The sequence below is a fragment of the Coffea eugenioides genome, chromosome 4, assembly GCF_003713205.1.
Source record: "Coffea eugenioides isolate CCC68of chromosome 4, Ceug_1.0, whole genome shotgun sequence".
In the NCBI taxonomy this organism is placed as follows: domain Eukaryota; kingdom Viridiplantae; phylum Streptophyta; class Magnoliopsida; order Gentianales; family Rubiaceae; genus Coffea; species Coffea eugenioides.
In genome coordinates, this window is record NC_040038.1 from 12199876 (window position 1) to 12222286 (window position 22411).

The 22411-nt window shown below is 34.5% G+C and overlaps 2 protein-coding genes across 3 annotated transcripts; one reads left to right on the forward strand and one right to left on the reverse strand.

Moving 5' to 3' along the window:
* Positions 1 to 1192: 1192 nt before the first annotated feature.
* LOC113767428 lies at positions 1193 to 6877 on the forward strand. 2 transcript variants are annotated; one of them, XM_027311524.1, is made up of 10 exons: positions 1193 to 1344; positions 1785 to 1896; positions 2014 to 2161; positions 3194 to 3248; positions 3330 to 3454; positions 3539 to 3628; positions 4167 to 4445; positions 5424 to 5623; positions 5825 to 6049; positions 6412 to 6877. In XM_027311524.1, exons 1-10 carry the CDS (start codon positions 1244 to 1246, stop codon positions 6538 to 6540), a joined length of 1464 nt encoding a protein of 487 aa, XP_027167325.1. In that variant the 5' UTR covers positions 1193 to 1243; the 3' UTR covers positions 6541 to 6877. The 2 variants fall into 2 exon arrangements, with proteins under 2 accessions (XP_027167325.1, XP_027167327.1); XM_027311526.1 differs by having other exon boundaries at positions 3330 to 3451.
* Positions 6878 to 7136: 259 nt separating this feature from the next.
* LOC113767990 (FKBP12-interacting protein of 37 kDa) lies at positions 7137 to 18520 on the reverse strand. The gene is made up of 14 exons (XM_027312200.1): positions 18398 to 18520; positions 18267 to 18306; positions 18130 to 18191; positions 16798 to 16865; positions 16620 to 16656; positions 13442 to 13529; positions 12800 to 12864; positions 12626 to 12703; positions 11733 to 11780; positions 10934 to 10987; positions 10660 to 10821; positions 10345 to 10414; positions 9310 to 9365; positions 7137 to 7672 (listed from the first exon to the last, which is right to left on the reverse strand). Exons 1-14 carry the CDS (start codon positions 18422 to 18424, stop codon positions 7538 to 7540), a joined length of 990 nt encoding a protein of 329 aa, XP_027168001.1. The 5' UTR covers positions 18425 to 18520; the 3' UTR covers positions 7137 to 7537.
* Between the last annotated feature and the right edge of the window lie 3891 nt (positions 18521 to 22411).

Genomic DNA, 22411 nt, shown 5'->3' on the forward strand with positions numbered 1-22411 from the left:
TAAATATGTAAAGATCTGAATCTATTAAATTTAAGTGTTGAATTAAATTATCAAACAGGGCCTTAATCATGGTTTGGACTTATTAATCTTTTCATTCTAAAGTCATGCCCTATGTTTAAAAAAGAAAAAGTTGTTTTAGCTTTTGCAAAACAAAGACTTTAAATTTTCTCAATCGATCAACTTCCATTACCACCTTCTTTTTTGGAATAAAATTAAACAGCTGTTGTATGCACTTTAACTTTTGTCTACTCACAATTATTTCTTTCAATTAAAATTACTCCGACTTTTAAAAATAAATACCTTAGCATGTGAGATTTACTGGTCACGGATTATTGTATAGAGAAGGCATGAAACTATTGTTCAATGCACTATTCAAATTTCAATCTTGATTCCCACAGACTCTTGATGCCGAACCCATTTGTGGGTGAAATGACTCAAATCCATGTTTGATCTATCGATTGATATCATGTTTATATTTGATAACACAACGTGAATATATCCAAATTCTATGTTCAATTCTCTTAAAATTAATAAATTTGTTCATGAGGATCATGCCACCTATAGAAAAAGCACTCAAAATTAAGGACACAGATGAAAAGAAGAAAATAGATGAAGGGCAGATATAAAATTACCCCATGAAAGTGAATGACCAAAACAGAACAAAAGAAAAAAAAAACATTAAGGAACAATACATAGTTCTCGAGGTAATTTTTTTTCACTTTTTAAAGAGGATTAACAGTAGTTTTCACTTATCCTCAATTGTCAAGATAATTTGTCATGCCTAATATTAATCAATGTTAATCCACTTTATTTCCAACGACGTCTGTTTCTCAACCACAATATCAAAAGGAAAAAGGAAAATATGATATAAAAAACAAAAAATGAAGACAAAGAAAAGAGCCAAATTGCAGTAATAATAATTTAAAAGGAAAAATATTCAAAGGGTCCATAAAAAGTAGCTCTAAGTTTTGTTTTATTTCTAGTTTTATGATTGATATATCCCATGTAAGACCTCCCCCGACCTCCCACATACACCGCCCGCCTCCCCGTCTCCTTCCAATTTTGGCATTTCGGCAAATACAATCAAATAAAAGCACTTAACGTGAAAAAAAAAAAAGAGAAAACAAAAGGGGGGAAAAAAAAAAAGAGTATGAGGCAAGTGCTTGCCACGTGTTCTGCCTGCTAGATAAATTCTTGTACAGTACTAGTAGATTTCAGAGGCGGCGGCAATAAGCAACTGTAAATGGCGGGAATCAACGAATTCCAACAAGAAGGAGGAGAGGAGAACAATACTAGTTCGAAGTTCGAATGGGATGAAAACTCTCAGCTTTATTATCACTCCAGGTTTCACTCAGCTCTTTCTCAATTCTGAATTATTATATTTCTCTTCTTTTTTTTTCATATTTTTGCGTTTATTTTTTTTTTTGTACAAAATGTTATTTAGGGTTTGTGATAACTGACGTGATTCTTCCATTGTTGATGTCTGTGAATATTTTTACAAGTTTAGAAACTCCCCCGATGTCATTTTTCGTGTGAAATTGAGACTAATCGAAACAATTCTGTTTAATTTTTTGATATAAGGGTATATGCAGTGCTAATTTAAGGCAGAATTAACAAGTACCCTGCTGAATTCTCCACCTAATTCTTGCATTAATGATGTTTTTAATTATTTTTAGCAATTAAATAGTGAAGGCTAGCTTTTGTTTTATGCTATTGGAGTAAGAGTTTCTAATGGGATTAGGATCTATTTTTTGCTCTGATAAGTTCTTGTTGTTCTGATGCAGCACCGGTTTTTATTTTAATCCACAAGAAGGCTGGTACTATAGCAGTAGAGATGGTCTGTATTACAAATTTGAAGATGGAAATTATGTGCTTCTCAATTCAGATTTGAATCCGGTAAATTTTGATTTTGATTTGGTTTTGGTCATTTTCTTTGTTAGTTTGACATTTTTTTTTCCATCAGTTGTCTAGCCAGATTTGGATTGTGATCCTAATGGTTTTTTTCTTTTCCAGGTTGAGCAGTGTAAAGCTTCCAATAATTATGAAAGGACGGATTCTGATAAATTTGATGTAGATAACCAATGCATGCCTGTAGATGGTGATAAAGATGGAGAAGGCCTAGCTGAAAGGCTTGGAACAGTTTCTGATGAATGCACCACGGGTGAATCACTAAGCTTGTAAATCCAGAATCTTCTGATGAATGATGATACATGATGGCCGGTGAAACTATTACTTGATTGATGGTTACATGTGAATGATTCAATAATGAGTAGTTTTTTTTTCCCATACAGTTTAGATACTTACGAAGAAATTAAAGCTTATTTGTGATGGAATCTCATAAATGAGTGGTAAGAAAGGATCTAGAAAATTTCATATGATGGGCTCCATCTTCGTAACTAAACTAATTTCAGGTAATAAGCTAAGCTTACACCTAGAAAAACCTGGCTTGTTTGTGCTAACCAGAGATTGAACACCATTAACCGTTGTTTGTCTAATGGTGATTGTGGAATAGGATTGTAGAATAAATAAATAAATAAATAATTGATCTGGAGTTTAATCTATGAAGTGATGCAAAAGTGGCCTTTTTCCTCATAATATAATTCAAAAGTCTCTTACTTTCATTTCTTTCAAGATGTAAGATTAAGCAGACTTGCCAGGAGAACAGTCAACCTAGACTGGCTAAAATTAGATTGATAAGATAGATTTTCTGCTGTCATGTAACCAGTATAGAAGTGGTCTAAGAAAAAACTCTTCTTAAGAATTAATAATAGTACTCATAATCTTGCTAACTTTCTTTGTTCTGTTCTCTATTTTGTTATATGTGGTTCTATTTTGCATTACTGGCTATATTCTTTTTCCATTTTGCTGTAAAAACAAGAAATTCCGAAAGTAGACATAATTTTCATTCCTGTGCGACATGTAATGCTCCAGATTGATGGGGTGCTTTGCAGTTTGACTTCAAATTTGTTCCTCTTTGACTTGATTACCGCTGAAATGAATTTGAGAAAATCGCAAGTAGCCAATGCGTGCAGATTATGATACTGGCCACAATCATTTGTGATCATGCAAAATATCACCGGCCCTAGGCTGTGCTGATGTTCATTGTTAAACTCCTAGTGTGGTAATTTTACATGTTGATGCTTTGTGGATGTTATTGTTGACTAGCTTTTTCATTTGACGTGTTTATGAACAGATGACTTTCAGTGTGTCAACAATCATCTGGAAGGTCCACCTCCACCATCAGAATGGTGTGCAAGTTCAGCCGTTGTTTGTTGTTTCAGATGTTGAAATCGTCTTGTTAGGCTAACAGCTGTAATATTTTTCAACAGGCTTGAAGATACACTAATTGATCTTTATTTATCTGGGTATCCGAACCAAGCTGCCAGCACTGCATCTGACATCACCATGGATTCAATGACTAATGATATAGATGCCTTAGATATGACAGCAAGTGGTTCATAAAAATTATTGAACTTATTTAAAGCTTGAGTTGTACTCTTAAAGCAGAACTTAAACAAGTCTGCTTTGTCTGGTGCAGGACAGAATGATGCTTATGAACTAGAAGAAGGTGAATGGATTCCAGATGACCTTGGTTCAATCGATTCGAGCAGAAACATCACTGATGAAGGTTCATATAACATCTAAACTTTAGAAGAAACGCCTCTTTAAACAAACCAATCTTCTTGTTTCCCCACTCCTATTGCTGCTGTTCCCCCCCCCCCCCCCTTCTCTCTCTCTCTCTCTCTCTCAAGAAATGATAATAAGGAAAAAAGAAAGTAATTTTTGAAAGCATATCTTGAGACGTAAAAAAAGATCATGTACTTTCTTCTCAACAAAATTTTCTTCATAAAGTTTAGTGACTGAGCATCAATCAGAGGAGGAAACTCTGAGATCTTTGAAGTTTATACCAACATCCTTTGTTTTATGATCTAGAATCCTGTTTTTTGGCTGATATAGTGTAATTTCCTCTTGAATTGCATTTGTGCCTTCTTTTTTTCCCCTCCTCTTGTGGGATTTTTAGCTGGTGTGATGGTTGGCAGTAAAAAGGCGGTCTCTTGAAACTTTGAGTGTACAGTGGCAACTGAAAACTTTGTTGGTAAATCAAATAAATGTCTTTTGATTTGGAAAAGATGCATTTATTTTCAAAGTGATAATATTTTGCACAGGTGCCTCTTGGGAAGAAGATAACTGGCGAGCACAGTATGGTCAAGTCACTGAGCCTTATGAAGAATTGGCTCTAGATATCCAAATGGTCGATTTGTGGGATTGGAAAATGATCAGAGAGACCAGAACCAGCAAAGGTGGAAAACATTCAATTGCCAAGTTGGTTGGAAGACTGGTAAAAAGCTCCTCCAAGCTTCATCCATCAGTACCATCAGGTGGCATCCGACTAAAGACTGCTCCAATTCGTGAAGCTCATCGTGATCTCATTCGAGTTACATCAGGTTTGCCGATGAAATTATTTTCTTGAATGTCCACAGGGAGAAAAGAAAATCCTTTGGAACGGATTTGACTTGTTATAATGCCTTGATGTTGTTGATATGGAAAATACAAAATTGATTGCAAGCAATGATTCTGTTTAAAGGTGTAAAGATCTAATGCCTTGATGTTGTTGATATGGAAAATACAAAATTGATTGCAAGCAATGATTCTGTTTAAAGGCGTAAAGATCTAAGCAGAATTTTTCTTTCTTCTCCTTCTGTTTCACCGTATTGCTCAATCAGTTCCTAGAATGATAAGTTAATGGATTATCCCCCTTTTAGGCTGTTGTAGGTTTTTCAATGTTAGCCATTGTTATACAGGTATCCTACCATACCATGTAACAAGAAGCAACTTAGCTCATAGAGTGGTGATTGAGCTCTGACATATTTACTTGATGACTCCTTATGCTTTCTAGAAATGAATAAGCAAACAAGTGACTGGACCTTTTATTCTTGGACCTTGTCTTACAAATGTTTACCTAAAATAACTATTACTTGAAAAAGCACATTTGCAAATTTAACGTGCATTTGTAGCTTCAAATATTTGTAGTGTAAAGAATTTGTTCTGAAAAAGCACGTCAATGTGTACTTTTCAGAATTAGCTTTGTTCAACTGGAAATAAGTTACATAAAGGCCATTTACTTTGAGATCACGTTAAAAATGCTTTTAGCTTGACAGATAGCTGAACTCATCTTATTTGAAGCAAATGAGAGCATGCCCTTTTCACGTGTCCAACAAAAAAAAATCCTTTTTGGGAGGATTTGTAGTAAATGAAAACTCTGGAGCATGTGTGAGTCCTGAAAGTTAGGACTTAATATTAATTCTTTTATCTGCATTGTCTGATTTTCATTTTGAGGGGTTTACGAAATATGTTTCAACTTTTCGATTTCCAATTCTTGATTAAAAAACATGGTCTTTGCTTATGCTCTTTCCTCTTCTTAGGCCAGATATATAGACTGAAGAGACCTAGCTCACAATACTTGGCATCTGTATTGACTTACGATTCATCAAACCCGACAAGAGATTGGGGATTTCCACCACTTTCACTTAATAGTGAAATCCAACAACTTCCAAGGATTGTTGGACCTGGTGCTTTTGAGGAAGCTTCTTCACCATCAGAGCATCCTCATGTGCTAAAGAAGGTGATTTTAGCACACATAAGCCTTTTCATGCAACTTACAATTTTGTATTTACAACTTGATTTCATGCAACTTACAATTTGGTATTTACAAGTTGGCGTTAGGAACAGTGGTATATTCCTCTTAATTTGTTCATCTATTATGCGTCATCATTATGACTCTATCTGCTTAATTGGTTTTTTAACTTTTGTATTACTCTTGTAGGCGAAGCAACAATATGCATATAGGGACAGGGCTGCTGAGAGAAGAACTTTACATGGTGGTTTTGGTGTTGGTCCTGGGCAAAAGAAGGCACCAAATGATGCTGACTCAGCTCCATCATCTCCCACTTCGGCTTGTCCAGAAGAAGCTGCAGCTGAATCCCTGAATATTTCGTTTGGGGCAGGCAGCTATGCAAGGCGACTTCTGGAGAACATGGGCTGGAAGGAGGTAAACTAACTTGTGACATGCCTGGTTTTCGAATTTCTAATCCTACAAATGCAACCAACCTGATCAGCTAAAAATCATGGCAACAAGGCAAAAGAAAAATTTTGACGGAGGCAGCATTTATTTTCTTCAAATAATTGGAAAGATGCCCAAATTGCAGCTACAACAGAGATCTCTTTCTGCAATGAGAAAAGTCAGTGATTAATCATATGTTGAGTGGGGTGCCAGAGATAGCGGTCTACATAACAGCTAGCATCAAAAATTTTGTTGATGAAACAGCTGTACAACTTGAGTTCCATCATAATTTTTGCAGTTTTATCTCACACTTTTACATTGTATTGTTGGCTTATCATTTTTTTTTCCAGGGGGAGACACTTGGCAAAAGCACTAAGGGTCTTGTGGAGCCGTTGCAGGCAATTGGCAACAAAGGAAATGCAGGATTGGGTTGGGATGATAGCAGAAAAAAGTTCTTGTACAGCGGAAGTGGATGTTGAAAGAAAGGTCATCAAGAACAGTTCCAGACCTTTTTTCTTCGGTCTTTAACTGTTAAGTTAATAAATTTTTATCTCACGTCAAGTCCGGGAAGTGGAAGATGAAAGAAAGAAAGATCATCAATATCCTAGCTCTTGACCCTTTTTTCCCCAGTGTTGTACTGTTCAGTCAATAAATTATCATCTCATCTCAAGTTCTTGGGAAGATACTTGAACAACTTGAAATATTTCAATGTAAGGAAGATAAATAGAACCAGTGTTCTTGTAATATCTATATCTAGAATTTCGATATTGGCTAGCTTCTATGATGAATGAATGAAAGATAGGCCTTAAAAATTTATATTCTGCGTGGCCAAGATACTCATGTAAAGCTACTCAATACAGAATGATTCTTGACTGCGTATTTTTCTCTCTAGGTGTTGAGTTTTTCATGATTCTGCAAAAGGTATTCGAAAAACTAGTAACATTCCAAAACAGTCAAGAATCAAGTAGGGGATTCCAAACTTCTATGAGATTAGAATGAACTCAAAGCAAAAACATATTTCCAACAGTCAAGATGAGGATGTTGCATAATCCAAAACCAGGAAAAGTAGAAAGTAAAAAAATGTGCGGAGCCAGTGAACTGCTAGAAATTCTACGTACACGATGTTATCATTCTGGCCACGTTGGCACGCATCTTGTTTCAGAAACCAAAAAAAACCCGATTCCTTCACACCACACGTTATCGAACAAAAGCCGCAACTACAACATCAATCTAATTTCATCCCTCTGATACCAAGCGATTCTTGGCATCCAAAATCTCTCTCTTGATCTGATCCTACTTGGGTAAATATTCTCTTTTTTTTTTTCAAACGCTAAGGGGAGGACTAAGTTCGGAAATCTTTTGACCAGATAAAGATTAAAAATCAAATTAACGTACAAACTACATACAAGGAAAAAGCAATATCTAAAGAATAAAGCCAGACTAATATTTCTAAGTCTCTGCATCGCCTGACAGCATTCACTCATCACCGGGATTCTCATCAACAGGTAATTCAGTCTTCTCAATGTCCATGATGCTTCTCTGCTGCAGTTCCTGCTTCAGCCTAGTAATCTCATCATCCCTCTCTTCAAGCTTCTCTTGCAACAAAAGCACCTGCAATAAAAAATATATATATAGGATACGGCATTGAGATCCAGCAACTAATTTTGCTTCATCTGATTTTATTATAGCAATTGTTGACAAGCGCACAGAAGACCCTCGAAATAACTTTATCACAACTTATGTCTGGTGGCAGATGAGTTCAACTATCAAGTTCACAACTTACAGTTCATACTCATAGCAAGTCAATGTAACATTGAATAAGTAAACAAGTTTCTAATTTCCCAAGATATCTAGAGCACGACACTCTAAAATCTGTGAAATTTTGTACCAACACAATTTCCTTTTTTCTCATACACTTGTACCATTGTTTTCTCGTAGGTTTGGGGCTAGTATCTCACATATGAGGACAGGCCTATCAAGTCTTAAGTTGATTTCTGCAACCAAGACGGAATTAAAAAAAAATTAAAAAGATGTACTGCTACAATTTAAGAGCAAAGGAGACGATCACTAGTGGCAGAGTACAGCTTTCTAAAGCTCATAAAAGATCAAAGCTTCACATCAAACAGCAACTGCAAACAAAACATCTAATCCATGAATTCCTGCAACTACAATGAACAAAATATCAGAAATCTTACATATGTTTGAGCCACTTTTATTGTTTATTCAATTTGGTGAGATTCTACACTACCGTTAACTCCACATGTAAAATTTAAGGTGAACATCCAAGAATGGAAGGACCAGTTTGAATTTCCCATCAATAAGAGAAGATTTTAAAAGTTAAGCATATCTAAAGCAGTTCCCAAGTTTTCTCATGAAGATACTTCTCTTAATTGCAACAAGTTCCTTCATCTCAAAGTCGCAAAGCCCTCAAAGCAGCCAACAGGCACTAGTCATTAACAGCATATGAAAACTCCACCATACTAATTTGGAAATCCAGATATGTTCACAACCCACACAAAACTACTATGAATGACCTAGACTCTGAATTTATACAAACCAAAGAGATAGGATCCTACTAATCATATTTCAGGATGAAATCACAACCTTTTTATAAACTACAACTGAAAGCCTATAGAAGCAAGACCCGTATTGTCATAAATCAGAAGTTTGAATCCTATGAATAATCAAAGGAATCAAAGTTCCAAAGCATACAGCTTTTATCATGTTGAGGTAGGATGTGATGTATAATTTTGGCAAGAAAAAAGTGGGTACTTCAAGATTTCAAGTGCAATGAACAGAAACACCCAACACTGCTTGATTTTTTCTGGTCGCTTATGTCCTTGGGCTGGGGGTAGAGACCAAACATGATCAAGCATATACGGTCTCTTTGGCAGATGAGTTTTTTGCCTGTTTTAGAAAGAAAGTTTATATTTACAATAGTTGCTAAAAACACCCAAAAATACTCAAGTTCTTCTTAATAAATAAAAAAACCCACCACCACCTCCACCCTTCCACTGCCACCCCCTCCTCTCCTTCCTTCTTCTCCACCTTCTCCTACCTTCCCCTCTCCCTTATCCTCCTCCATCCCCCCCCCCCCCCCCCCCCAAACAACCAAAAAAAAAAAAAAAACCTCCGCAAACAGATCAAAAGAGCACACCCAGAAACCAATAGTAGCAACCTGAGCATCAAGGTCAAATGGGCTCTAGTGCAACAGATGCAATATAAAGGCATCTATGATAGGAAAATACCATTTCATTTGATCTATCCACATCATTGGTGAATCCATCCATTTGCTTGCATAACCCTGCATGTGAGAACAAAGCCCAATATAAATTAAAAAACATGACACCCAAAACTAATTCTGTGGCAGTAGACAACACAAAATTTGAGCTTCTATTTTCTAAGAAATGCAATCAACACCGAGTGGCTTCCATGGAAACAAGATGCAAAGAAGAAATGACAACTAAAAACCTTAGCAAATCTCATATCATGAACAGTATCATTAACTTTACAGTTCATTTCATATAGAGGAAAACAAATTGTATCACTAACTCCAGCTCAAATTATCTGAATTTTAGGCAAAAGAAGGTATTTTGAACATAATAGAGTGGCATTTAAACTCATCTGATAGCTCATGGTCATGAAACTATCTGGTTACACTCTACACGTAAGAAAAAGATAGTTGGACTGGCTATATGAAGCTACATTAATGGAACAAGCAAGCAACTATCTGGCTACGTGTCACACATAAAAAGAAATCTAGTCACGCTTAGGTCCTTCAAAGTACTGACAACGACAAGAAGGTGAATGGAATGTCAGCTAGAAATGAATCTTCTGGACCAATTTATACTACAGTTCTTGTATGCTAAGAAGTCTTCAAACCTGTTTAAGGACAATCTGAATCATAAGCAATTGATTCTCTTTCAGTTATAAAATCAAATAATCTTGCTAGACTGCTCTCCATGCATTGCCAGATTTACTTGTCAGGGGAAAGTAATTAGAGCCTAACCTACCATTCTCTTACATAAAACACAATGTTTCCTGGTCTTAGGAATTGCTTGATGACCAACATACTACTCACCGATAGCCTCAACAGGTTCAACTCAAGTCACAGACTATACCAGAAACACCAGCCTCTGAACTCTAGAGTAGAAAGTAAATCTCACAACCATTTTACTTGTAGGCTTTGCCCTAGAGGCCAAACAAGAGTATCAAAAGCAAATATGTTCAATAGCAACATAAAACAAAAAACACTTAAAATGCAAGAGAAAATAAAATGGCACCTTCAAATTGACTTTTGAGTTCTGCATTTTGAGATTTCTGCAGAGCAAGTTTCATTGATAATTCATGTATCTGCCATGTGAAGAAATGCAGAATTATCATTAAAGACAATACAAAATCTTACGTGACATCTGACACAGGTGAGCCTACATGGATATACAAATTAGGGAATAAGTCTGCAGGGGCATCCATAATACTAGCCAATCTAGTTGACAACAAAAATGATAGCTCAACTATAACATATAATCCACTTCGTATTCTAATCTGTTCAGAATCTACCATGCTGGTTAACAATCTGATAAATAAAACCCGAGTACCTTTCCTTCATTAGCTTGGTTCCCAATCTCCTCATTTTCCTCCTGCAAAGTCCGGCACTTGGCCATCAACATCTTTCCCATCTTGCTCTGTGGGGTAAAATTGACTGCTGCAACATTGTCTTGCAATTCTTTCACCTTTTTATCCTTCTCCTCTACCAAATTCTAGCATCAAAGTAGTTAAAAGTTAGAAGGCCAAACAATACTAGGTAGCTACAAGAAGTAGAAAGTAAATCAAGACTTATTATAAACATTTAAGAAAGTGTTAAGAACACACCTTCAATCGTGTGAATTCTTCATGTATTGCCGGGTCTAAGAGTAACTTCCTTGCCTGTCATCAAATATCAAACACCGAACTAAGCACAGGCAAAAGTACCCAAAACAGAGAGACAACAGGGACTCATAATGTAGCCTGCAGATGCATCATCCCAGAAACCACCCCCCTCTCCCTCTTTTATCTTCAAAATATATATTTCTCTTCCTTGCTACCAGCATGCATGTCAGACACGGATCTACCTACTTATAACACTTGTAGTCTTCTTCTTAAGCCCCCAACGAAGCAGAAAGGCTGGAAGATTTCCAACAAGGCAAAGTGTAGAAAGTACTCAATTACATATTGAAAGAGGCTGGACCTAAATAGAAGATAAAACAAACAACAACATAGATTTTAACTGCACATATAGCAACAAAAAGATGTAAAAGACCATGGCTTTTTGCCGCATGCTCTAAATCTCTGAGGTCCAGGCCCCAACTCGTCTCTACCAAAGTTCTGATTCCTCACAAGAAAGGTTTTTCCCCACTTTTCCACATAAAAAGGTTTTCTTGCACATATAAATGAAGAATATCAGTTGCTTTAGATTTACAAATTACTACTACAAAAAGAAAATTCCTAAGTGAACTTTGCAAGTTAGTTATGTGTAATGCAACTGATATGAAATTGACAAATGCTAGAAGGCAGACACTGGAAAGTCCAACTACACCAAATATAAAAAACTTTCCTTTCATGTAAGTTGGAAATAAAACCATTTCTACTAGTCAATGCTGATAAGGTAAAGCTCCAGTGCCTTGGCACATACCTGCATTGATGGTGGCTTTTGTTGAGCTCTCAAATCCCTAACAGCTGACTGAAAATTCATTTCAAAGAAGCACACATAATAATGTTACAGAGAATCACCAGAAATTATAACTTTGCAAAGGAAAATAGGCACAAGAACAGTTTTACCATGATATAAAAAAATGGAAGGACTCTTTGGTGAATCCAATCAACAATATCAATATTCTTGTTATACTAGTTCAAAGAAAACTCCTTGAGCTGACCTTGATATAACCTCTTGGAAATTTTCCAGGGACATTTAAATTCTGTATGGCCATTTTTTTCCTTTTTTTTTTTTTTTTGAGGGAGTGGCTCAATTGTGAGAAACATAAAGAGATGAGAACTCATGAAAAGGAAAAAATATAAATAAAATTAAAGAAGCAATGCAGTGGCCACTTTTTCAAAACTTCAGAAAAGTTCACAGAAATGAATTTAACAGAAGAAAAGGATACTCTCTTCCATAATCCTTTCTTCTATATTCTTCATAATATGTACAACTGTAATGGATGAGGCTATGCAAATTCTAAAAGGCAGCAAATGAGTTATTCTTCAAATCAAATGAAGGTTATAGCCAAAATCTACAAACATAAGCTAGCATGATTCTTGAGTAGAAATCTCATGATCTCCCCAAAACAACTGTTAATCACAATATCCTATATCTCCAGAAAACTCACATGAGCTCAAGTCAGCTTTTAACCGAAAGGACAATCAATTCAGAAGACAATTTCACACTTCCTGTCCTTTTCCATTTCATGAAGTTATTTGTGGTCTTCTCAACCTCACAGAGAAACATTTCTCTACGTATTCCGCTGTAAATAACAAATTTTGCAGGCTGGATGTGCAATGCAGCTAAACAAAGATAAATAATATTTCTACCTTCAGCTCAGCTATCTCCTGCTCACGTTTTGCAAATGTTACAATAAATGCAGCTTCTTTCTTCTTTGCTTTTTCCAGCTGATGAAAGTGAAACACGTAATAGGTCAATAAAATAAATAATATAACTGACAATATAAGATATGAAGCATGAACGATAAAGTTTTGCAAAAAAACCTGCTCCCTCAGAGACTCCTCAGAGGATCTCAGGTTCTGGAGATAACTTATTACTATCTTTGGCTCTGCAGAGAAGATAAGTTCACTTTTTAGAGAGAAGAACACAAGAATAACAGAGTAATGCATGTATTTATGACAAATTAATCAGTTTTAATTCTCCAAGAAAACAAAATTCTAGGCCAAATACCACAATAAAAGGTAAAAGATTGGTACTGTCTGTCCGTAGATAATTTACGTAAACATGTGCTTGTCGTCTGTGCATGTAAATATGTGTGCACAAACACGTGCACGCACATGAAACGCATACATATATATAGGGACTAAAACCCATCAAAGAAACAAAAAACAATATGGTTGTCAAACAAATTAGGCCCTTGGAGTCTTGTACCCATTTCATGTGTTACTTTTCTCGTGTCATGTCCTCAAAGCACCTTTCCTGTATGCATCAATTTACTACTGCAAAAAGTAGCTGATCCACCATAAAAGGTTTATATCTTCATACTTGACATACTGTCACATCATTGACCACATGATTATCATTTCTTATTCTAGGACAGCAAGTTTTCAACTTTTGCATCAAACTACCGAGTAAATGCTGACACAAAAGAGTGCAAAAATAATAAAATAGCCAAGAGAAAGTACCTGGGGTTGTGCCTGGTTGTACAAATGACTCATTCCGGAATGCAGAATGCCACTTTTGGATCTCAGACTTGGCAGTTTCAAGATCTGCCTGAAGCACAATACATAAGGAAATAAATGCCCAGCAAATACTTTGACAGAAAACTAGAGAGACATAAAAAGTTGTGACTTCCAAGGCAAGGTATAATGATGTAGTTGCCATGTCAATTCAAGAGGATATGTATAGCTAGATGAAATTCCTTTGTAGTATGTAAGGCTCACAATCAAAGCACATATATAGCTTCCAGACCGCATCAAATTTTTTTTTTCTTGACCAAGGACCCAGTAAAAGGGTGCTTGTGTTGTTGTCTCGAGTTCACTGGCTTGGACAGGGCATTTAGTACATGTTAGGGGGCGCTTGGTTCAAGCTTAGGAATCAGAATTGTAATTGGAATCATACAAAAAAACTTAGAATGGGTTTTGGCCAAAGATATGATTACAAAAGGGGGTGCTTGGTAAATATTGGTAAGGAATGGGTATCAAATTTAATAATCAATTTTTTACCTTTAATATCTTTTTTCTTTTCATATCTTTCTTCTTCCTCATTCGAATGCTTATCCCATTGAACCAGCACCCAACCATGACAACACCCATTAAACCAGCACCTAACCACCACCAATTAGTATCAATATTCAATTTTTGGTAAAGACAATGGAGCTTCAGAAGCAACAGTCCCAGTGACGCAACGATAGCCGAAGCAGATTTGGATTTGATTTTGTCAAAGTTTATGACCAGAAATTGGAATATACCTGCATAATTTCAATCCCCCAAACATCAACACAAAGGAAGACTCCCACAGCAGCTATATTTCAGCAAAAATAAAAAAGACAAGTGGGTCGGTAGTCAAGAGGAAGAGCCGTGGGAACCTCGGTGCTGCCATAGAGGATTGGAAAAGTGAGTGACAAGAAGAGGGAGGTGACAGCCATGGAGGATGGGAGGATGAGTGACAAGGAGGTAAAGAGGTAGAGAGAGATTGGGTTGACATGGAGAGCAAGAAGAGAGGGCTACATGAGGAAGCGAAGGGACCAAAAGCTTTTTTTTTTTTAAAGATTTTGGAATCAAATGTGGGATTCATCAAAACCCTCCAATTTAGTTGGGTATTGAGAGTGGCTGATTTTTCATGATTCATTCCAAGATTTCAAAACTCATACCCATTAGCCAAGCAACAATTTTGGGACTCAATCCAATTCTTGATTCCTATACCCTCCAACCAAGCACCCCCTTAGTATTCCAGGATCCAGAAAGGAATATGTAAGATGGACTAATTCCCAAGATGTATTACTGAGGATTAGGTCTACTTTTTGTTTACAGGTAGATGGAATCTTTATTTACAGGTCGGGGATTTCATCCACAAACCCAAATTCCAACCAATCAGTTATCTCATCTGTTTATCATGATACATTCGATCATGAACGATAAAGTTGCTAAAGAAAATCCTCTGAGATTGATTTTGTCTTCATGTATTGGGAACAAATATAAGACTTCAAAGAGGGCTGAGGGAATTAGTGTTTATATGGGTCTACATATTAAAGGTAAATTTCTCTGTTCCTTTTTCCTCTTTATTTTACATTTTCTTTTCCCTATCCTCCCCTGATGAACCCAAGAATCACTCGCCGTGGCCAGGTAAGCTAATGCCATCTGAAAAGGTCAAACTATACTTGGTTCAGGTCTCCCTTTGTTTGGGGCAAAATGTGTTCTGTACTCAAAATTATCAAAAATCACCACAGAAATCAACTTCCAAAACTTCTTTCCACCCATGCATTACCTAAAACATCCAAAAGCTCCCTCGAATCAACCCCCTGTCAAGCTCCAGCAACTCAAATAGTATCTTGAGTCAAGCAGAGAAGCTTAAAGATCCTTTACCCTGGTACTGGTGAGTTACACTGAGCTTAATCAAACACCCAATACTATCATTACATTGAAGTTACTGAAGAACCAAATTAGATCTGCTTAATAAAACTGCAGAAAATATGCTATTTCAACTCAAAACACAAATTACTTGCTTTATTTTTCTTTTTGGGAAAATATTACTAGCAGGTAAACAGAGTAAAGTGAAGCCTAATACCATATTTTCAAATGAACCAATTTGAACTGAAAAAAAAAAAATGCTAGCCTCATGCCCAAAATCAAGCTTCAGCTTGATAACTGGGTTTTACAACTCAAATTAGCTCCACCGATCATAAATTGAGAATAAAGTCATTTCCTAGTGTGCAGTCCGTACGTGCTTCATTGAATTTATGGCATGGAATGGAAAACCATTAAGAATTTGCAAGAGCTAAGAAGCAGCATTTGAAATTCAAGCTTTAGTTTAAGGAGTATCCAACAAAACATTTGTGTACCATTAACTCAACACCCCCCCCCCCCTGGTAAAAAAAAAAAAAGAGAAAAGGGGAAATTTTCAAAAAAGAACAAAAGGTCTATCAAAGCAAAGTACCAAACATCGTTGAAATTCCAAAACAATGCCACTTTAAAGGTAAGCAACGACAACCTACAACAGGGCGTATATTAGAAAATTTCAATAAAAAGATCCTCAAAATGTCAATCAAACCCAGATCTCTGTCCTCTTTACCAATAAGATACATTTTCATATTCAAGCTGAGTCAAACATAGACATATACATACCTGATGATATGCATGTGCAAATACAAGAATGTTTCTGAATGCACAGATTAGGATCATGCATAGATTAGGATCATGCATATAAACCTGATGAACGCATATCTTGTACAATTGAATGTATTATCACGAGAAGAAAGTAAAATTTGGCTGCCAAACACATTTGCACTGCTAACAGCAGTCACAGTTGATAGAGGACCAAAAAATGCAATATTATTACAATCCTAAAAATAAAAAAGGCCAAGAGTGACCAGGTTGTGCACCAAAAATCATCCTTTATAGCTGACAAACCATAAGCTTTTTGTACCTTGTATTATCATACGCCCAAACAATAAGCAATGAAAGTGAAAGTAAAATGTAACATTGCAAGTGTAACTAAGGATACCATTACCTAGGAAATGCTAATATATAATTCATAAACAAAACTATTAAGATGTTTCAAAAGGTTTGACTTGTTATATTCAAGTTGATGGCCTGTTGAAAAAAATAAACAAATGCATAATCCTAAGACAAATTCGATAATTACCTGGCACATTGCAAGAGCATCCTTACAATTCTGCAAGCTGCAAAAGTAAAAGAACAAAGAGGATAAGAAGAATTTCAAAAGTCCAAGTCAAAGTTGATAACGAAAACTTTAGAGTAGATATATTAACTACATAGGCTAATTTCAGAAGGTAAAATTTAAAATGACATCAAATCCACACCTTTCGCGAAGAGACAAGATCATTCCCGTTGCAACACCTGGTGCAGTTTCTTCTGCTTTCAATTTACCCTATGTCTCAAAAAAATACTAATCAATCACTATCTAAAAACTTTAAAGATGTGTGAAAAGTAAGATTACAAAGCTCAAGCTTCATGAAGAACTACATACACTACGCTAAAACATTGCCTGGCAGAAAGAATTCCAAAAGGGGTTGGATACTAAAGGAAGGTACATTTCTAGCGAGTTACATCTAGCAAGCTTACTTCAAAATATACACTCAACTAGATTTATATATGCAGGGGAAAAAGAATTGAACAACAAAAAGGAGGAATACCAAGAAATACTTTACCAAAATGTGATAAAGTAACCACAGAAAGTACTATAAATGCCTTCACTGCAGGTAACTCTTTAAACCAAACAAAAGAAGATAACTGAACAAGGAAAAACAATTACATGAAATGCCACACCTGTGGCTATAATTTTGTCACTCAAATTCTTGAGTTGATGACATTTACATTCCTAATTCAAATTACGTTGACAACATCAATATATACCATATACAATTAACTGGAACCATATCCAAAACATAATCCATATTGGCTTAATAAATAAAAGGTTACATTCAATCAAGTCTAACAAAAGCCAAAAGCCAAAACAACATAGAAAGGAAAACTGCATATTCAAATTCAAACTCCATTAAAGCCCAATACAACACAATAAGCAATCTTTGACATGCTTAGCTTCACCTTCCCAACAAACTTTAGCTTGTTACTTGCTAAAGAATATCCAATTGCACTAGTTCTTTAGCTACCACGAATTTAATATCACTTTATCATGATGGCATGGAGTTAAAAAAACGCCAATATTCTCCCCACAAAAAATTGAAAAGATTGGGCACCAGATAATGTTGTGGCAACGAATAAGTATGTCTTACACCAATATTATAAATAAGTCTTCCTTAAATTTACTTATAAAGACAAAACTACCGTCATTGTAGTCCTCAGAAAGATTTGAAGACAAATCCAATTAACCAAATTACCAAATCTTAGGTACAAATAAACATTTTCCTCGAGATTTCAAAAAATTGCAATGCATCAGGAGAGCAATGTCGTTACACTCACATTGTTAATTCAAAAGTACAACTAGATAAAAATTCAAAGCATACATGATTTTCCAAGTAGCATTTTTTACTTGAAAATATTACACAATCCAAATTTTCTTCTTTAAAATAACAAAATGGAAACTTTTTCTTTTTTTTTTTTTGGAACTTTGTAAGGATACATAATTGACTTAACAAATCGAAAACTCAGACTAGTAAATAAGGAAAATCTACCTTCTTGGAGCCAAAAAAATCATCTTCATCATCGTCGAGATCCGTGAAGCTTCTCTTAGCCCCTGAATCACATTCACAACATCTTAAATAACAATAAAAATATCCATTTGCTCATAAAAATGACCAGAAATTAATACCTGAACGCTTTGAGGAAAAATCACCACCAAAATCATCGTCCTGCATTTTGTTCTTATATTAATTTAAGACAAGAAAAAAGAAATTGATGCGGAAAGGCCAAAAAAAACTAAATAAACAGAGGAATTCTTACGTCATCGAGGTGGTTGGGAGACGTCATTTTCGATTGAGTTGCAGAAATTTTGAACGTTAAACCCTAGGGAAGAGGTTGAAGACGAAGGTACAGTAGGGAGCGTTGCACTGTAACACAGCTTTATTTATCGGGTGGTGGTAGAATCTGCTGCGATGATGGTTATTGAGTTCTCTTGCAACTTACCAATTAGAAGTTTCCTGTGTCACTGTTTATGGGAGTCTGGTTGGGCTGCCCTCGATTGAGTTGCTAATTTGGGTTACACCTTGAAACGCTGCGAAGCTGCCCAATGAAAATGAGTGGGCCCTAATTGAATAACAGTTCATACCCAAAATCCCGCGGTTGTTTTATTAATTAATTCAGTGGTACATAAAACTTGTTTAAACTATCCCAGATAGGGTGTAATCGAATCGAATCGAAATTGAGTAGTGAGCACGACTCTACTCGAGCTTGACTCGAGTTAAAAAATTTAGACTCAAACTCTAGCTCAAGCTCATTGAATTCTTGAAAGTTAAGTTCGAACTCGAGTTCAATTTTATTTTGCATTACTTGAACTCGAACTTGAGCTCATGATTATCTAGCCCAATCAAGGCAAATCGAGTTTAAGAAATATAAATTTATACTTTATATAATTTTAAATAAGGGACAAAATAGACATTTCATATTGATAAATAAAAACAATAAAAAAAACATATATATGTGAAGCTTAATTGAGCTCGATTAAGCTCGACGAACTTTCGAATTTCACATATTAAACTCAAACCCAACTCGTCAAGTAGCTCGAGCTACTCGAACTCGAGTTCGAACTTGGTCAATGTGAGTTCAAACTTAAGTTTTGACCGAACAAGTTTACGAGTTACTCGATTAAATTCAACTCGTTTGCACCTCTTGTCACCCACACATAAATAACTTTTGGTTTTGTGATATTCTATAAATATCCCTGTGGGGAAATTCTTGGGGAATTTGACATGCAGTCCCTTACTTTTGGTTAACCAAGGAAGTGGGTCTAGGTTTGTTTTTCTTCTTTTGTTTTTCCAGGGTTCTTGCACCATTTTTTGTTTTTTTTTTTGGAGATTCCAAACATATTTGTGTCATGGAGCCAAAAATAATGTTTGTCTGTATCAATTGTAACAAGTATCAATGAATCAAATTTTAATTTTGCAAAATTTGGAAATATAGGATAGGCATCACTTGAAAATTCAATAGCTTCATAAGTTTTATGAGAGATATTATTATATTAATTTGAAACACAAGACATGCATATGATTATATTCTCAAATTTAAAGTTTTTTTAATATTAAATAAACAATTACTCTCATGAAAAAGGGAATAAGCTCATTTCCTTATATTTATTCAATATTTAATAAATAACAAAAATTATTAGACCAAAGTTAGTTAAATAAATAGTTTTAAGAGAAATTCTTCACATAAAAATTAATACAAAGTTTAAAGAATACCTCAATTTAAAATAATAACAATAATAATAATAATGACGTTTGCCTATTCATTACTCTTGATAAAATATAGGGAAAAAACTCCTTTTTATTTCTTAATTTTTCAACCTAATCGAGTTAACATGAAAACTGGCACTTATAATAAATCAATTAAGAATATATAATTGATCTATAAATTGTATTTACAAAATTTTCAAACATACATGTGTTTATATACAAATAAGATTTACACACTTATATATCTGTAAAAATGCATACAAACGTTATTACATAAGTAAGTATGCATGTGTGCGTGCGTGCACGTGTTGTGTATACCTGTGATCTATTCAAAGATTGAAAATTACATAGCAAATCATATAGTTAAATAATTTATTTGATGGAATTCTTTTGATCACAAATTTAAAAAACAAAATTTTAATAATTTTTACCAAATAAATGTTTTCAAATTTCTTATTAGATTCATAAATATCTAACATATTACACCTAACTAATAGTTGTCTAACATTTAAAAAAAATCTCTCTAACTAAAAATAGACAGGATGATAGATCTAATAAATCAAAATATAATAAACTAAATCAAAGTTAGATTTTTGTCTATCTTACTTGTAGATTGCTTTTATATGCATTTTCCTATAGGCAAATGGGCAAATCTTGCAAATTAAATAGAAATCAAACTAAAAAATCATTTAAAACTACAAATCAAGAGTAAGATTGGATTACTAAACTTCTTCATTGTTCAAAGACAACGCTTGGCTGATCAAACCCGAATAGGCAAATCTTGCAAATTAAACTACAAATCAAGAGCAAGATTGGATTACCTAAACTTCTTCGTTATTGAAAGACAACGCCTGGCTGATCGAAGAAAAACGTAATCACAACCTGTGATCTCGAAATAAATAGTCTATGAAAATGAAAATCCTGCAAAATAGAGTATAGAATTAAAGAAGATTTCAACCAAATCTTCTATCATTAATTTTTTAATGAAAAATTAAACTTTTTTAAAGTTTAAACTAACCTAAACAAGTAGGAAATGCTGAGATAAAGAGAGAGCGGCACAAGAGGCAACAATTGACTAAGTGGAAAAGAAATAAGATTTTAACCTAATTAAGTATATATACAGACTTAGAATTTGATTGAACCACTACGTGAATGAACCATCTGGTCTAGTTATATGAATTGAAAAGCCACCGCGACTTGTTTCTTCTCAAATACATTGGTTTTAACGATTCAATCTATAAGACAAAAAACTTTTGACGCTTCAAATCGCTTTATATGTATAATGGAAAGATAACCAATCAAGTTTTTTAATTTTATTTTCAAAGTTTAGTTTTCTTGTCAAAAATTTTTTAGCCTTAGTAATTTTTAGGTGCATATGATGATTTATACAAGAGTAAAATTTTGCATAATACCAATTTTAATTAGTAAAAGTTTAAAAGTATGATTAAGTTAAGTAGTAAAACTCAAATAATTATGATTAAGCATGTCAATAGGTCGAGTCTTATCCAAATCCAACCTCTGCTCAATATACATAGTTAGGATTTAAGTTTAATTTATCAAACCCAAACCCAAACCCTATAATAGAGCTATGGGTTAGGATAAGGTCTGATTTTTTTATGATCCATGCCTAAACCCATATCCAAATTAGAATCTATCTAGAATGACCTTTAGATTGAATATAGTAAAACATCATGACTGTTAGGTTAAAGGATACACTCTTAATTTAAGAAAACACTACCTAATCCAAACTAAAATGAAAAATAGAGTATAGAGTATAGAAAAAAATGAAAATCCTGAAAAATAGAGTATAGAATTAAAGAAGGTTTCAACCAAATTTTCTATCCTTAATTTTGAAATGAAAACTTAAACTTTTTTTAAGTTTAAGCTGACCTAAACAAGTAGGAAATGCTGAGATAAAGAGAGAGTGGCGCAAGAGGCAACAATTGATCGAGTGGAAAAGAAATAAGATTTTAACTTAGTTAAGTATATATGCAGACTTTTAGAACCTATATCCATATCCAAATTAGAACCTATCTAGAATGACCTTTAGATTGAATATAGTAAAACTTCATGACTGTTAGGTTAAAGGATACACTCTTAATTTAAGAAAACACAACCTAATCCAGCCTAATATTGCATGCAATTTCTTGAATGTTAATTTTATTATTTGAAAACAAAAATTGAATGGTACTTATATTATTTTTGAGCTCTATATATTTTAAAAATATTTTTACTTTAATTCTTCACTATGTGTATAGAAAAATACTCACGGATATCTAATGGATATCCAAACCTATGAGGTTCGGATTTGGATTTACTTTTTCAGACTCATAAGGTTTTGGGTTTGGGTCTAACTAAATTTAATTGGTTTGGATCTAGATTAAAGAGATCCAATCCAAACCTTACCCAATGATATGCCTAATTATGATAGCCAAGTCATTGTTTTGTTAACTATTTTAAGAGTCTCATGTAGATCTACACCAATCATGATATATATGTCTTCCAATATTGGCTTTTTAGATTGTTTCCTAGTAAAATATCTTGCCCATATTGGTATATTAAAAGT